Source organism: Dreissena polymorpha, chromosome 1 (genome assembly GCF_020536995.1).
Source record: "Dreissena polymorpha isolate Duluth1 chromosome 1, UMN_Dpol_1.0, whole genome shotgun sequence".
Lineage (NCBI taxonomy): Eukaryota > Metazoa > Mollusca > Bivalvia > Myida > Dreissenidae > Dreissena > Dreissena polymorpha.
The window spans coordinates 101241032-101260154 of record NC_068355.1 but is presented as its reverse complement, the minus strand read 5'-3'; the positions used below and the strand labels follow the sequence as shown (position 1 = coordinate 101260154).

Sequence of the window (19123 nt, the reverse complement as noted above, 5' to 3'; positions counted from 1 at the left end):
AATATGTTCATTCTTTATATGGTATAAGATCCATTTTTGCATTACGCTGCTCATTTTTAAAAACAAAATAATGAGCGGTGTGCTCAAATTAATTTTAATAAATCAGGTCGAAGCTTATGAAAGTCCATTTGGCAGTATTTCTCATGATAAAACGGGAATAACTCATTATTCCATTCTACAACCTTTATAAGATCTAGTGTGAAAGCCCAAATAATTTAATTATAAGTGGTGTGGATATTGTTATTGTTCATCAGCGATCGAATGTGTAAGAGGTGCATTTAATCAATTATAAAACAAAGCCCTAAAAAAGCGGAATACATAACAATTGTTAAATTTTATAATTTTCTTTTCCATTGAATGGATATCCGTTTCGTTTCCATTGAATGACAATATTAATAATTTTAACCATACAAATGGAAAAAAAACCTGCATATTGTGCAAATTGAACTGTCTTGCATGTTTATTGAATATTTTTTACTAAGTGATAAGGAGTGATACATGTAACAATCAAGCATTTTATGATAAAAAAAACACTATATTTAATTTATATTATGCAAGTTTTTTTATTGCTTGATTTCAAGATGGTGTTTCGTGCACTGCTGTAACGTACACTGTTTACACATAATTGCGAATTTTATATTTGCCGGTAATCGTAATATACAAAAATCGTGTAGCAGTAAAATTTCACAATTTTTTTAATTTATAGTTATTAAACACTGTATATTATGATTAAACTGGGTCACAGTGACACGAAACAGTGAAATGGTTTCCGGATGATAACTCAAGAATGCTTACGCCTAGGATCATTAAGCTTTAATAGGTACATTGATCATGATTGGCAGATAACCCCTGATTTTCAGGTTACTAGGTCAAAGGTCAAGGTCACAGTGACAAAAAACGTATTCACTCAATGGCTGCCACTACAACTGACAGCCCATATGGGGGCATGATTGTTTTACAGTCCTTGTTTTAATCTAAAATGATGTGCTAAGCAGAGATCGAGATCTTTGTAGTAAAGCACATACCGAGCTCATAGATTGTGTTCTACTCCCGAGTTCGTTTATAGTAAAAAAACAAATAATAACAACAATATAATCGTTCCAAAAATGCATTTCCTTCCTATGTTTTATTCAGATTTTAATAAAATTATATTTGATAAAGTGCATGATGATAAATAAAATCGATGATTATGTTCACCGTCTCTATATGCGCTTATATGAATTTCATCTTTTTTTGCCAAAGACCTATAGAAAAGAAAGACCTATAGAATACATGTATGTATTTTATAGGTCTTTGTTTTTCGACAACCAGTGGGCGGAGTCTAAACTTTGCAGGTCGCGTGACGTCACGCGTAAATTGTTATAGACCAGTTGACGAGTGACGTCACGCGCACCAGCAAATATTAGACTCCGCCCACTGGTTGGCAAAAAGAGGTGAAATTCATATAAGCGCATATAGAGAAGGTTGAAATAATAATCGTTTTATTGATAATCATGCACTATATCAAATAAATCGTGCACTATATCAAATGTAATTTTACTAACTATGTCTGAATAAAACATAAGCGTGCAAGGAAATGCATTTTTGGAACGATTATATTGTTGTTATTATTTGTTTTTACTATAAACGAACTCTGGAGTGGAACACAATATACGAGCGCGGTATGTGGTGACCATAAAAATCTCTACTTGGCACATCTTCGCGACCATTTTTTAGATAAAAAATTCTCTGATATTGAAATTATTTCAGAATAAATCAAATTTAATGAACGAACAAAAACAAGGATGTAAACAAACAGCAAATAGATCGACTTTATGTACGCAACATATAGTAACTGATTTGAACATTTATGCCTGTAAAAACTTGCCTTGTTACACATTAAATAAATTCTCTTGATAAATGTAATTGTTTTTATTTAATTATTCACACCAATTCTGACACTCTTTGTTTCAGCGTTTTTAACCCGGTGTTTTATTGCACCTTTGTTCATCATAAAGCGATTATCTCGTTATGATCGGATACTGCCCAAACAATTACAAATTGGTAATTGTCTGGAAAGTATCATTAAAGGTCATTTGTTTGAAAACGGGATTGATGTTTTACTTTGTTTGGCGTATAATGTGCCACATGGAAGCAGTAGGGAAATGTTTATTAACGAAAGTTTATTTGATAAAGTTTTAAACGATATTATACAGTTCGAACATTTTTATAATAATAACTGCAGATTTATAGTTTGTGGAGATTTTAATTCAAGAATTGGCGTTAAAGCCGATTATGTTGAAAATAATGATTTACAACGATTTAATGTATTACCAGACGATTATATCGCAGATAATTTTTACCAAGATTAAGTCAAGATAAAGTTGTAAATGAGCACGGTAATTGTTTACTTGAGTTTTGTAAAATGACTGGGTTAAACGTGTTGAATGGTAGAGTAGGTGTAGATAGTAGGATTGGAAAATTTACTTGTGTAACCAGTAACGGGTCTAGTGTTATCTATCTTGTTATGTGTTCGCCTGCTTTGTTTAAATGTGTTGATAAGTTTGAGGTTTTTGATCCTAATTTAATATCGGACCACTGTGTAGTACAATTTTTTTATAAATACCTACACTAATGAAGATACATCTGATGATGTTGATAAAACTGCTTTGTTAAAAAATGAATGTGATAATGCAAAATACATTTAAAAATGGGATAAAAATAAAACCGATCTTTATATACAGTCACTCCAAAATGATAGTATTATACAGTCTTTAAACAAGGTATGCAATGATATTAATACCACTAACTGTTTCTTGTCTCTAGACCAAAGTTTAGAACATTTTTGTTCCATTATTGATGAAGTGTGTTCACCATTATTTAAGAAAACTATAAAAACTGGCAAAAATGAAAAATATCAACATATTCAAAATAACAAATGGTTTAATGACGAGTGTCAATCAGCAAATTATAAATTATTGAACATATATAGGAATGACAAGTCTGACGAAAATAGAATAAGTATGACCAGTGCACGTAGTTTATACAAATGCCTTGCTACAAAAAATAAATATCAATATGATACTGAGCAGACTAAAATACTAGAACAAAATAGATATTTAGATGCAAAGAGATATTGGAGTGGAGTATGTTAAAAGGATCAGTTAAGCCAATTAAATCAAGCAAATTGCATACAGATGATTTTGTAAGATATTTTAAATCAATAAATGATCCAGATTCACACTTTTATCAACCAGACGAAGACATCGTTTCTTTTAATGAGCGTTATTTGAATGACGAATTACATGTAATGTTTGAAGAGTTAGATATGGAGATTACACATGAAGAAATTAAAAAAGCATGCATTTGTTTAAAAACTGGTAAGTCGGCAGGTCCGGATTATGTACTAAATGAGTTTTTAAAACATGGTGTCCGAAACTAACTTTTTGGAGGTTTTGTTTGTACTTTTTAATAAAATGTTTAACTTGAGTTATTTTCCAGAGGCATGGAGCGAAGGGTTAATTGTCCTTTTACATAAGAAAGGCGATTTAGACGATACGGCCAATTACAGAGGAATTACATTGTTAAGCACTATAGGAAAATTATTTTGTAAAATTATTAACAATCGATTAAGATTTTGGGGGACAAATATAATGTTTACATAGAAGCCCAGGCCGGATTTCGGAAAGGTATGGGAACAGTTGATAATATATTCGTCTTGCAAGGTATAATAACTCATATTTTAAACCAAAAGAAGAAACTGTATACGGCATTCATTGATTTTACAAAGGCATTTGATTTTGTTGTGAGAGATATTATATGGTAAAAACTAATAAAACTAGGCATAAGAGGTAAAATTTTGAATATAGTCAGATCAATGTATAATGTTGTAAAATCAAAAATAAAATTAAAATTAGTCATGAATCGTTTACATGTTTTTTTGGGTAAGGCATGGGGAATCATTATCGCCTTTTTTATTTTCAATGTATCTTAACGACATCGAGGAACACTTTATGCTAAACAAATTCGAAGGTGTTGACCTAGGCATGTTAAAATTGTTTGTATTGTTGTATGCTGACGACATTGTTCTCTTTGCGGAATCAGAAGTTGGTTTACACACTGGATTAGATTTGTTAGATGAGTATTGTGCGAAATGGAAACTCTGTGTAAATATCAATAAAACAAAGATAATGATTTTTAAAAAAGGGGGACAAAATAGAAAACATTTGAAGTTTTCCTATCAAGGAAATGAGATAGAAATTGTTAATAAATTTACATATCTTGGAGTAATATTTACAACGGGGGGATCTTTCTCAGCAACATATGATGCGCTTTCGGGGCAGGCCCTAAAAGCACTTTTTAAGTTAAAATCAAATTTGGTGAAATTTACAAATATCTCAGTTAGCCATAGTCTTGAATTATTCGATAAGCTTATCGAACCAATTTTAAATTATGGCTGTGAAGTTTGGGGATTTAACAATAGCATCCAAATCGAAAGAATACATCTATGTTATTGTAAACAGGTGCTGGATGTCCGAACTCAAACACAGAATAATTTCATTTACGGGGAACTTGGGCGTTACCCTCTTATAAATAAACGGATTGTTTTTGTTTTAAATTACTGGATAAAATATTACAATCTGATGATGTTAAATATATTAAAATTGTTTATAATATGTTAGTACATGATCTCGAAATGTATCCCGAAAACAATTCTTGGGTAAAATCTGTTAAATATCTATTAAATACACTAGGTTTTGGTGATGCATGTTTTTTTCAGGGAGTAGGAGACGTTAATTGTTTTATATCCATTGTTAAACAACGCATATCTGATATATTCAGAATTGGATAACCGAGTTACAACAACGACAATTGGTAAAAATTATTGCATTTACGGATTTTTTAGATTTCAGCCTTATCTCAATGTTGTAAATATTTCAAAATTAAGATTCGAATTTACGCGTTTACGAGTATCTGCTCACAGACTTGAAGTCGAAGCAGGGCGATGGCACAAGCCTGAAAAGACACCGTATGAAAACAGAAAATGTAAACACTGTAACGTTCTCGAAGATGAGTTCCATTTCTTACTCGAATGTCCAGTTTTTAATAGTCTTAGAAAACAATATATACGTAGATATTATTGGAATCGCATAAATATGATAAAATTTATCGAACTTTTACAAACTGACAACGCTAAAACAATTAAAAATCTTGCAACATTTATTTTTAAAGCAGCTGAATTGAGAACTGAATTATATTATCAATAGTCTCTCTCCACATATTACTGTCTATGTGTTGTCAATCAAACAAAAATTATGTTTTCACATTGTTAGAACATTCAAGTTTATTTTGAATACGATAAGACTTTACAAAATGCATATTATATAATAACCTTAATATATAAATGTTAAAAATATTTGTTATTTTGAATATGAATGTCTTTAGAGTTGCCAAATCTTTCGTTATAAATTGTTAACTTATATTGCCTAAAATCGTATATGTATATACCTGTATGTCATTGACCACGGTTTACTACATTGTGTATTATATGTTTGTGTACTCATGGGCTTTAAGCCTAATGTATTCTGAAATAAAACCTTAAGAAATAATATTATTGTATGTTATTTGACTTTCAACACGAATTTAAAGTATAGTCAACCAATGCAACTGGCCCCACTGACAAATTTGAACATCATATACGCGACTACTTAGCAACATAGATAAGTTTTACATTTATTAATTATTAAGGAGTATTGAAATGATATGCACGAAAAATATCAACGAAACGTTAAAGCTGTTCATGTTAAATGAGTACATCCCGACCCAAGGGCCCGCTCTACTTAGAGACACCCCCTGGGTGCCTACACTATTTACGAACCTTGGTAGGGAAATTGATACTCTCCGGTGACTACACAAGCTAAATTTGACAACAGGGTTTTACTTTATATGGTCCCATAACATTTTTCTGCATTTTCGTTGCGATGTCGGAGCAAGAATCCCGGACAATCGCTCATACGGACAATCGCTCCTACGCTAAATTTGACAGGGCGGACAGTCGCTCCTACGATGTTTTGACAGAGCGGACAGTCGCTCCTACGATGTTTTGACAGGGCGGACAGCAGTCGCTCCTACATTATTTTGCCAACCCGGACAATCGCTCCTACATTATTTTGTCAACCCGGACAGTCGCTCTTACATTATTTTACTCCACGCTAAAAAAGGAGGGTTATGCTAGCTACCCTACCCTGTCGAAACCTTATTGCTACAGAAACACCAAACAGAACAACAACAGACGTCACGGACCTGGGAGGTGGATCTTCAGCTGGAGGACGTATGACGCCGGACGGTAAAAGCCAGTGTCAACTGGAAGCCATCAGGCCGAACACCATCATTGGTCAAACATGTGGGCAGTTGGAAAGACTCGCCCAGAACCGAGACGCCTGGCGGTAGCTGGTTGGCGGCCTGTCCCAGATGGGACCACAGGTGAAGATGAGATGACTTAGCGTCTACGTTTGCAAATAAATACATTTTCCCGCCAATGCAAACAGTACAAATTGCAGGCAGATGTGTAAGAAAATACACGTTTGGAATTAATTTCATTTGTTATTTATTGCTACTTCCAAACTCTTGAATTAACAAATATAGACCCAACGATACATATCGTTCATCGAGGTGCTGTCTTTCGTATTGTCAGCAGATTGCTGTTGTACGAATGTCCATGCGGCCGACGGACAACGGGAAGACCAAAATAACACACTTTTTATGTAATTACATTGGTCATTACTTCACGCAATAAGTCCGATCTTCACGCAATAAGTCCGATCATGGAAGCCTTGTAACGTCATTATTAATTATTATAAGACCGTTGACAATTTGAACCTTAAAAAAACAAGTGCTGGAGGCGGTAGGTTGGACTTGCGCGCGGCATTCGAGTGAACCTTCCAAAAAAAAAAATTAGCAATTTCGCTCTCTAACTCAAACAATTCGAATCGGATCATCACGCGACATGTTGAATATGTTTGTGGGTATATATGGGCTAAGTCCTATAAATAGTCTGATCGCATGAAACATGTCAAATCTCGGTCAGCAGCTGAAGCGCGCGCGTCACGACCGAGCGAGAGTCGCCCACAGAAGATCTACTCACTTGTGCGGGTGGCTCTGCTAATCCAGCTGAATCCGCCACCCTCGAGCCGGACGTCTTCCACACTGCTGGGATTGCTGTCTTCTCCAAAATGCAGCGGACTTGTCACCCGCTGTTTATCGTCGAGAGCTCGCTGGCCCGGACCTGCCAGAGGTCCCGTCTGTAGAGGGACGGGAACGGCGGGACAGCAAGACCACCAGTGTGATGGACATACCATGCTTGGGCTGCTTGTCCGGGGGGGGGGGGGCTTGAAGCAGTTCAATGAACATCGAGGGGATGGCCTTATTGAGGGATCCCGGTACTCATTACGCTTAACGCACTGGAGAAACTGTCTCGGGGATGAAGACAACGGCCGGTGACAGCGAGAGTGGCCATAAAGGCAGAGCGGTGTGCTGCAGTCCCTTGGCGGTGCTGCGTTCAGACATGAATTTGTCTTGAAATTGTCTACTACCAGTGCACATTAAGGTCTCATTTGCCACAGTGCACTGGTCTTTTTGGAGCTAAATTATATCTTTGGCGAATACCCGGGAAGCCGGGGTAAATTTGACCTACTTTGGCTCTAAATTCATATTTTTCCCCTGAAAGGTCACAGGGGCAGGTCGGGCTTCAAAGACCTCGTGAAGAGGCGTGTAGCATCTGTCAATTAATCTGATTCTACTACTACAACACGTCAAATTACATCCCTTGAATATCAAACAAGAGCTGTCAGAGGACAGCGCGCTCGACTATTTGAGTGCTTGACAGTATAACGTCAGCCATAATGGAGAGGGGGGTATAATGTGGGTCTGTGATCATTTAATAGATGATCTTTCAAAAATAAGGAAAAAAAATATTTATTTCTTTTTTTGGGGGGGGGGGTTTGGGGGGGGGCGTGGGGGATGGTTTGGGCGGAGTGCATTGTGGTATGTCAGGTAAGTGTTGTTTTGTCAAAGTATGAATCAAATGTGATCATAAATAAAGGAGTTATGGCAATGTAAGCAAAATTTATTAATTTGACCTTGAGAGTCAAGGTCATTCAGAGGTCAAGGTCAAATTAAACTTGCCAGGTACAGTGCCATCATGAGAGTAAGAAAGTATTTGAAGTTTGAAAGCAATAGCCTTGATACTTTAGAAGTAAAGTGGATGTAAGCACAAACTGTAACCATATATTCAAAGTTACTAAGTCAAAAAGGGCCATAATTCCGTAAAAATGACAACCGGAGTTATGCAACTTGTCCTTTACTGTCCCCTTATGATCGATTGCGAGTGTTCCAAGTATGAAAGCAATATCTATGATAATTTAGGGGTACAGTGGACTAGAACACATAACTTAACCAAATTTTCAAGTATAAAGGGCCCATAATTCCGTCAAAATGCCAGTCAGAGTTACATAACTTTGCCTGCACAGTCCCCTAACGATAGTTAGTAAGTGTTGCCAGTATGAAAGTAATAGCTTTGATACTTATGGAAAAAAGTGGACCTAAACACAAAACTTAACCAAATTTTCAATTTTCTAAGTAGTATAAAAAGGGCACATAATTCTGTCAAAATGCCAGTCAGAGCTACATAACTTTGCCTGCATAATCCCCTTATGATAGTTAGTAAGTGTTGCAAGTATGAAAGCAATAGCTTTGATACTTAAGGAATAAAATGGACCTAAACACAAAACTTAACCAAAATTTTCAATTTTCTAAGTATAAAAAGGGCACATAATTCTGTCAAAATGCAAGCCAGACTTATCTAACTTTGCCTGCCTAGTCCCCTCATGATAGTAAGTATGTGTACCAAGTTTGAATGCAATAGCATTGATAATTTATGAGAAAAGTGTACCTAAACGCAAAACTTAACCAGACGCCGACGCTGACGCCAAGGTGATGACAATAGCTCATTTTTTTTTCAAAAAATAGATGAGCTAAAATCATTTTGTCTGCTCTCTATGTCAAAACCATTCAAACCCAGACATTTTAGTGGACGTGACACTCTTGTTTTCTGTTGTATAATTCAAGTTTTCTGTTGTATAATTCAAGATTTCTGCTGAATTGTTTAAGTTTTCTGTTATATAGGTCAAGTTTTCTGTTGCATAGTTCAAGTTTTCTGTTGAAAAGTTCAAGTTTTCTGTTGTTTTGTTCAAGTTTTCTGTTACTTTAGGCTCATGGTGATCTTAACTTGTTTTATGATTTATGACTCACACTTTGGAACAATTGCAATCAAATTATTAATACTTTATTTTTGCATTTTACAATGGAAATATGGAATAAGTTTTACTGGTTTTATTATTAAAAATGAAGCTATAGACCGCCTTTATTTTTGAATTGACACTGAATGTATTTCATAAATTTCAATTAAATGGTAAAATTCCGCACCGTTATCCTTTTGTTTGTGCATGTAAATGCCTGACTTTAGCCGTGTCATATACTTTGCCTTTTCTCTCTGACCTCTGATATTTTGTGTTGAGTTTATCACAAAAAAGTATTGCCGCTAGAGAGGTGAAACTTATACAACAGTTTGCCTATTGCAACTTGTCTTGCTTCGTTTCTCGGTCTACCTTGTTTAGAACTGACCATTGACTTTCAAAAGTCAATCAATCCAGCATCAGTGTTTCAACATAGTAAATAACTTGTAGAACTGTTTGACATACTGAAATAAATAGAGGACATACACAAACGTGTCGCTGGCTGTCAAAACAGGCATTCGTGGAGGACATACACAAACGTGTCGCTGGCTGTCAAAACAGGCATTCGTAGAGGACATACACAAACGTGTCGCTGGCTGTCAAAACAGGCATTCGTAGAGGACATACACAAACGTGTCGCTCGACATAAATATGTTGCGTATGCATGCCTTTGTACACGTGTAAGGTCAATACTTGTGCTGTTAAAAGTCACGGGATATAGGTGCATTCAGTACAACTCATGGGACCAGGGCCAATGTTTGTGACAATTAATAGTCAGAAGATTGTCGGGACATATTTAAAGCATTATTTCTAAAAAAAAGTTAAGTTTTTAACACTTATCATTGCAAAATATATGAAGTCACATACAATAAATTTAAGAAGAGACTTATTGTATTAAATTAAAGAAATAACCACTGTCTATACAGCTCAAAATTACGGTATAAAATTAGGGACTGACAATTCTACAACAAAACAGAGTGTATTTACATTCTCCAGACATTCACATCGGTACAAATTTTAGAAACCACTAATTGATAAACAAACACATGTAAACAATTAGATTATTTTAATAAAAATGTGTTTTGCACATTACAGTTTTCCAACATGCAGTGATAAAACATCAACATCATCATCATGCTTACAAACTTACAATTGAACACTGTAAACTTCATTCAACAATAGAATCAAGAGTCAAACTTCGTTCTAGAAACAACAGGGCTTAATGCAAGTGCGAATTGTGCTGTTCCATATTAGCCTTTGAAGTCAAGCAGGCTCATCAATGACGACCCTTTTCACCTAAACTGGATTTTCATTTACCGGAAGAAGAGACTTCCTTTTACAAAATCATACCTGCAGAGAGTGTAACCCTTTCAGTGCGGGAACCGAATTTTGAAGGCCTTTGCAAACAGTTTGGAATCAAATGAGACGCCACAGAACGTGGCGTCTCATCAGGATCCAAACTGTTTGCTATTCTGATAGTATTCTTTGAAAAAAAAATCGAAGAAAATGCTAATTTTAGAAATTCAGCAGACGACATTTTAGCAGAAGACAAATTTCCCAGCATGCAAAGGGTTAATCACTGATAAGCCTGCACAGACAATATTTTATGCACATGCACAATGCCTAATTTTTCTCAGAGCCAAGCTCCAAGTCATTCAAGCGCATATTGTGACAGCAAGCACAGCAAAGGTAACCATAACACACAATCTGAAGGGATTAATGCACATATTAAGTAAAATAAATCCAAGCAGTTTTAGTGAAGGACTATACATACAGAAAATTGCTTATTCAATAACCTGCAGATTTGAAATGTTTAATGAAAGAATTGTTTCATTATCATTTTAAGAACAAAAACAGTTCTGGAAAGTGTATGTGTTTTTTTTAATTTGCTTAAATTGTGTAACATATTTATAAGCAATATTAAACTATGCATTGAAAGCTTTTGAGAACATAGTAGCAAATTCAAAGACAAAAAGCTACATGTACAATGTACTATGAATGACACTTGTCATTAGATACTTTCTTGTCAAATCAAAATCTCCCAAGTGTTACAAACATTCAGTACCTCAATTTATGTGTATGAGTCACTATCGTCACTGTTTGAGTCAATATCGTCAGTGCGTGAGTCTATATTGTGAGTGCGTTAGTCCATATCGTCAGTGTATGAGTCAATATCGTCCGTGCGTGAGTCTATATTGTGAGTGCGTTAGTCCATATCGTCAGTGTATGAGTCAATATCGTCAGTGTATGAGTCAATATCGTCAGTGTATGAGTCAATATCGTCAGTGTATGAGTCAATATCGTCAGTGCGTGAGTCAATATCGTCAGTGTATGAGTCAATATCGTCAGTGTATGAGTCAATATCGTCAGTGTATGAGTCAATATCGTCAGTGTATGAGTCAATATCGTCAGTGTATGAGTCAATATCGTCAGTGTATGAGTCAATATCGTCAGTGTATGAGTCAATATCGTCAGTGTATGAGTCAATATCGTCAGTGTATGAGTCAATATCGTCAGTGTATGAGTCAATATCGTCAGTGTATGAGTCAATATCGTCAGTGTATGAGTCAATATCGTCAGTGCGTGAGTCTATATTGTGAGTGCGTTAGTCCATATCGTCAGTGTATGAGTCAATATTGTCCGTGCGTGAGTCTATATTGTGAGTGCGTTAGTCCATATCGTCAGTGTATGAGTCAATATCGTCAGTGTATGAGTCAATATCGTCAGTGTATGAGTCAATATCGTCAGTGCGTGAGTCTATATTGTGAGTGCGTTAGTCCATATCGTCAGTGTATGAGTCAATATTGTCAGTGCGTGAGCCAATATCGTCAGTGCGTTAGTCAATATCGTCAGTGCGTTAGTCAATATCGTCAGTGTATGAATCAATAGTGTTTGAGTCAATGTCCTCAGTGTATGAGGCAATATCGTTAATGTATGAGTCAATATCGTCATTATTCAATATTGTCGTAGTGCGAGTTGATTTCGTTCGCGTGCAATTCAATATCGTCGGTACACGAGTCTTTACATTCAGTGTTTTAGTTCATAGCGCTATATTTCGAATAAAAATCGTCAATGTTCGAGTCAATATCGATGTGTGCAAGTCAGTATCCTCATTTTCGCAAGTTCATATCGTCGCAAGTTTATATCATAAAGAACAATGGCGGCACCTTTGAAAGTTGAACATTAAAAAGTCAGACGGACGAGCGAAGAACGAACATACATATCGGCAGATGGATTGACGGCAAGACGGGCGACCGGGCGGACAGACTTGTGACATATAAGATCAAGTGCTTCAGGCCGATGCGATAGTTAAAGTGTCTTCACCCACCTCAGTTTGCACGCTGTCAGATGGAATCACTCGAAGGAAATTCGGATACAATTTCTGGTTACCGAGATCTGCTGCGGAGCTGGAAAACCCGAGCTGTAACAACCGGTCTTCTGGGGCCACTGATCCGAGGATAGGGGAGAGAACTCGTGCCTCAGTGCTGAGCTCAGGACCGACAACGCCTGAAAAAAAGAAACTCATGCTTGTTTGGGTAATGTTTGCATATGTTCCTTCGACTTTGATCACATCTGTTTTGTCACAGTTATTTTGCCTAACTGTGAACAAGAACATTTCAATCGATGTGAAAATCGTGTATTTTTTTATAGATTGTTACACAAAGTTTCTAACAAGAAATAACTGGCTATTTTACTTGTATTGTTGTGGTGGAACAATCTAGAGCACACCTAATTTACTAGTGTCCTACGAAAATGGGTATTATGGCATGTCTCGCCACTAAAGCTCCAGACGCGCCTGCGTCATGCAGTCGGTCTAGGAGCTACGCTGTCCGCAAGAGACCGCGAAACCTAGTCTGAATTACATGCACATGACACTACGTGGATGGGTCAGGGAAAAAAATCATCAAACATTCGAAACACGTGATGGAAGATTTTAGCCGATCAGAATAGTCTGAAGGTACAACGGTAAAATTGGTTTATTAAAGTAACAACTTGTAGCATACTGGATTAAGCACTAGCATAACATTCGTCGTATTGGTTTACTTAAATCGGTACCAGTTTTTTTTCCCTTACACTACAATTAAAAGTTCGGCAAAACACTATTTCTACAAAACAAAAACAAAACTAACACACAAAAGTGAATCTACGAGCGTTTCCGAAATTCGTACTAGATTGTCCTGTCCGGAATACAATTAACTTGCGGTTCCATCGATATAATTATTAGGCCGTCGCCTGTTGCATATTAGCTTCGTTGTATAACATTTAACGTTTATTTACGTTATCAAGGTTTTGTTTATGAACGATTGTTTTATCAAAATGCTTTACTGCAAATAAAGCAACGTGTCCGATATTATTTAGAGTTGTGCCAGGCGTCCTATCGGATAGGGTTGCTCTTGACCAAATTGAGCGACTTTCATGTAATGAAACAATGTTGTTGTCTAATTTTCTTGCATAAATATTTAGCGGTATTGTAAAATTGATTAAATCATTCAGGGAAAAAGCATTATAAAGACAGTTCTGCCATAAATATGTTTGAGATGCGACCCTCAACTCGAGCTAACGCCAAACAAAATAGCCTACTTTAATGAGCATTAAACTGCTATGAAGTCTCTTCTTTGGAACACGTATTAAACTATCTTAAGTTAAAACAAAATACCGTATTGATTGTGGATATTCCATTTTAGGATTCGGTCTCTAGTTTTATGCCAAATAGATACTATACATAATCGATAAATGACTATATAGATATTCAATGATGGAAGTCAGCGAACAATAACTCACGTTAATCTTGCATGCGACTATTCACTGGCATTCGTGCGTGAAACAGCAAATACCGAGTTTTAAAATTAGAGGACAACCGAAAGTTATATGCTGATCGTGATCATATAAAGGGTAAATATCAACAATGAATTGCGTTATACAAAAATGTATATTGAACATGGTATCGTAATAATATCTTGAAACAATCCGAGTTTGAGGGTGTATAAACCTGTATCTAACCAAAGCGAGTTAGAAATCGTTTGACAATGAAACGGTTTGGACTTGTATTCTTCGTCACGGCGCTGCTTTTAAGCGGTAATTGCATTTTTACAAATTGTAATTTGCTTTAATATGTTAATGTATTATGTGATTAAACAAACAATAATCATATACTTGCGAATTAATAACATTGTATATTTTTGTTCAGAAACAAATTAATTTTGGCACATAATTTTTAATCATAACAATACATGATACTTGCTAACTGTTCCTGTTGTAAATGTTGTTACGCTTGCTTCAGTTGAACTTTTGCACATCATACACTCAGTTATATACTGATCTTGTGCGCGTGTAACTGTTGTTTTCTTTTTGTATTCATACTTTCGATGGTAGCAATTGTATTTCGTTAGATAAAAATTATTTCTCGCTAAAATGCACACGTTTAATTATTATTATTTGTACAAAGTTAACGTCGCGAATTAACCTGTGTTTGTATTCACAGAACATGTCGAGGCGGCGTCTGTCACCTGCTACGTGTGTTCCGGAAGTTCGGCTTGTAATCTGAATCTGTCTCTCAATACAGAGACTGGATGCACTGTCTGTAAAAAGACGGAGATAAATGGCGGTAAGTGAAGTTTTACGCCATATCCTTAGAGCAACGTTCTTGGAAAGTTAATGCAAACAAAGATCGGATTAGTGTTATTGTCGACACTTGAGATTGAATTAAACTAATTATATTGTGAAGTTATTATTGAAATTATTGACAAATCTCACAAAACAACAACAACAAAAACAGGTGGTAACTTTTGATAGGTGTATATCTTGAATATTTGAGTAGTCTGTTTTATTAATCAGTTTTTTTGCAGCGGTTACCCGATCTTGTGTTTTATCGCTCTTCAACATCTACAGCAGATCTTGCACCATTTCCGGTGGAGTTACGGAGTGCTACTGTAACACCGACTATTGCAACAGCGGCTGGCGTATGACATTTTCTGTGTCGACACTCGTGCTGTCGGTGGTAGCCGCTTATTTTGGTCTTGATCGGAAGTAACAGCGTGTCGTGGGGAATATGAGCTTTATTAATTAATATATGTTTTGGTTTGAATGACATTTATTTCAAATGATTGAAAAAAAAAATCACATATTAAATATACTTGTGTTATTGCTCGTAATTTTAAGCCTAATATAATATGAATGATTTAATGCTGAGTTAATACGAAGCCTCGCGTGAATAAAGTTCGTTTCATAAGTTATGTAACTTTTTGTTTATATATGGGGCATTTATTATTTTGAAGGTGAAAAACATTTTTTTCGGCGTAAGCTGAATAAGCCAGCTTTTCACCCTGACTTGACCTTTGTAAGTGTCCAATAATACTCAAATAAAATTTCCCGCGGCTAGGTACGAATGAATACACTTCATTTATTCCATTGGCTGATTTGCGTATAACACCAGAACATTGGAAACATATCCGCGTCTATGTAACACTGTTTTACTGCATGAAACAATTTTATCTCTGATGAAAAGGCCCAATAGATAGAACAGTTTTACAATCAATTTTCGACATAAATACAGTTTGTGCGTTCACCTTTTATTTTCAGAGAATTACCAGCGCAAAAGCGTTTAACTAAAGGCTATGTTGTCATATTTAGTACTTACTTGCATTGCATTTCAACCCGCGAGGTTTCGGGTCAATACGCGGTCATTTTGTGAAAGTCAGAGTTTATATACAGTTCATCACCGGAGTTCGCAAAAGGGGTTGCGATCATTGTGTCTTACTGACAATAACGTAGTGACTGTAATGCATTGCATTCCAATCCGCAAGGTATCAAAGTCAGTTTGCGGTCAGTTGCAGAAATCTTTATATAAACGCCGTCTCGTAAACTTTGTGCACTTGAAGTCTGTTTTGATCAGAAAGATACTAAATAAAGATATTCGGCGATATTATTGTGGTATGTCAATCATCGATTTTTAATATGGTTTCAAAATTTGCATGATAAGGACCAATTTTGATAAAATTAATTAGAAATATTTATCCATTTAGACCAGTTTATTAAGCATGACCACAATAATTCGCTATACTATAATTATGCAATTAAATAAGATTCGAGTATTGCCGGCTGACCTATATGCACTCGTTTATTTTCATGTTTCTTGTGTTTTTCTATTCTGTAAATATAGATATCTGAGTAATAATATCACATAAAGCAAAATAAGCCACGAAATCTGGCGCAACACCCCGTAATTGATTTGCTTATGATGTAGCTAACAACTGCGCAGAAAAAAGGCATCCGCTACTTTTTATCTCATAGAGATAACTTTTGATCGTTCATAAACATCGACCACAATCAACGCCGTATATCTTTTTTAAAGATATTTCTTGTTTTTATTATTTTTTTAACAATGAAAGCCAGTTTGTACAGACATATAACTAAACTAAATAGTGCTTCCATTTGCGATTGTAGTAAAAAAACTAATATTAAGCAGAAAAGAGGTTACGTACAACTATACAAAATAGGCGTTTAGAAACTCCACTTCGACCATATAACCAAGTGATAGTGACGTATGTATTATTAGTAACAAAATTAGTAGCCGTGAGATTATAACAATAGAGAAATAGAAAAAAACAACACTTTGATTCATTGGATTCATGGATATCGGTGATGGGCTAATACTGACAAGCAACTTTTTTTCCAAAAAAAAAGTATATCAATTGAAATGCTTGACATTTGAAGTGGCTATTCTGAAAAATACACATAACATATTGAGTGTTTGAATCGTTGTTAAATGCACAAATAAAACGATCGATATCTGTTCAATCAAATTGCTGTTATAAAATTGAATGCAACTGACAAAACCCCCGTCATGTCCTGGATAATACATTTTGATTTAAACGCTTTAGTTGCCCAAAGACCCGCAGTCGTTAATGATATCGAGCGCAATAACGAATCATGCGTGTTTGTTTGAAGACCAATGCAAATGCAATCATATATTCATATTTCTTAAGCGTTTATTAGCTTTTTACAAGGTATTGATTGAGGCGTCAACGTACTTGGTCGACAAATTACGCCTACCCAATTTGACGAACCTTCTTGTGAAACATGACATGAGAATCTAAATTTAATTGTGATCACATTTCTCCCCAAATGGTCGCTTTTTCAATGTCATAAATTAAGATTTTTTGTAAGTTAAAAAAAAAAGTTAATGATTGTTTTTTCTTGTTTTGCATATTATTTAATACCAAACAAACCACGATCAGGGTTCAACGTTATGTGTCTGGTATTATTGCTCTTGGTATTTCATGTTGAATTTTCGAATCGGTCATAACACAAATAAAGCACTTCGAGTGGCTTATAATATTTATCTCTCACAATAATATTTAACACACAACAATAAATGAGACGTTTGTTTGCTTTTAACAGTGCATACAAATGCAAACAACTATACAGAAATCAAAAGTCCTGCTTTAGGACAGATCATAATTACGTGACTCACCTGGAATGAATCCGGATTGAAATCTTGAGAAAAAAATAACCTTGAAAAAGTTAAATACACGTTTAAAGAAAATCCTTTCTAGTACTTTAAACATTGTATTCAGAAGTAAAATCGGACGATAATTCGAGGGAATAGAAACGTCACCTTTTTGCACACGACCACAAAGACATATCAAAGAGACCACAAAGTTGTTGACTTTGTTCATTAGATGCCTATACAAGTAATTTGTTATTAATACCACCAGGGCCACCAGCTTAACCCAAGGGCAGATTCATAAGAACGTCTTTCGCAAGCAGTTATTACTATAGACGAAAGTGACTGTTGATTTTCAGTGGGTGCCAACTCCGGTAGAACGTGACCAAACACATCTAGATATGTATGTTGAGCGAAGAAATCATGAAGTACTTCAGCTGTTTGATTGTCGTCAAAATCCAGTTGGCCAGCGCAGTTGCTAAGTGGGGTTAAAGCATTACTAATGTTAACTGTTAGAAAAGATTGACTTCGCACAATTCACACGAGAAGAAAGCTGTTCGATTTTAGTTTTCATGCAAGATAGTCGTAATAATTTGATTAAGCGAAGCGGACAAGAGAGACTTAATCATTACGAAATACACGAAATCTAGTCCAGCTAGATGGAGAATTTATTGTTTTAGCTTTCCTATCAGCTCGTTTTCGTTTTTGAATTTTTTATTTTATTTCCGATTAAAACGATGGGTGAACGGCTGGGCGGACAGTGACGTCTTTGTTTGGTATACAATTAGCTGCAGCATCAAGCTAAACGTTTATAAGATTTTTAGTATAGGTATTGGTATTGGCATCACTATATACGTTATTCTACTCAATATTTGATAGATTGCTTCTAAAAGAGTAGTATTTTCTCGAGTCGTACTTCCAAATGTTACGTTTAAAACATAGCGAGGGTGGCCTTTTAAATGTAACCATAACAAATACGGTACAATGATATATTATAACTTGATCAAGGAATGGTTGACCTACCCCAGAGAAAATGACAGACTCTTTGTTTGAAACAAATATGAGATCAATAATAGACGACGATGTTTCATTAAAATAGGTGGTATCTTGTATACATTTGTCGAGTGCAAACTGCTGCGAGATGGAGGTTATTTTACGTTTAGCTGGATGATATTTTGCATATTTTTGTGACTGATTGATCTGATACGTACACGGGTCTGTATTGTCAGATGGCGCTCTGACGTGGATATAATATTAACAGCCAAAGATTTTACAAACACGGGAATATTAAGGATAGCGACGAGGTAAAATACAGTGATTGATAGCGGTAAGAAGTTGTTGATTTGCATGTTGTACATGACAGCTACTATTTTCTGGCTTTTACCCATGATATACGAAGCAGGAG

General features: G+C 35.6%; 1 protein-coding gene across 1 annotated transcript; it reads left to right on the top strand.

Annotated features, from left to right (window-relative positions):
- Positions 1–14249: 14249 nt before the first annotated feature.
- On the top strand, positions 14250–15319 carry LOC127868158 (uncharacterized). Its single transcript, XM_052409792.1, has 3 exons — positions 14250–14348; positions 14755–14877; positions 15119–15319. Exons 1-3 carry the CDS (start codon positions 14300–14302, stop codon positions 15301–15303), a joined length of 357 nt encoding a protein of 118 aa, XP_052265752.1. The 5' UTR covers positions 14250–14299; the 3' UTR covers positions 15304–15319.
- Positions 15320–19123: the final 3804 nt, after the last annotated feature.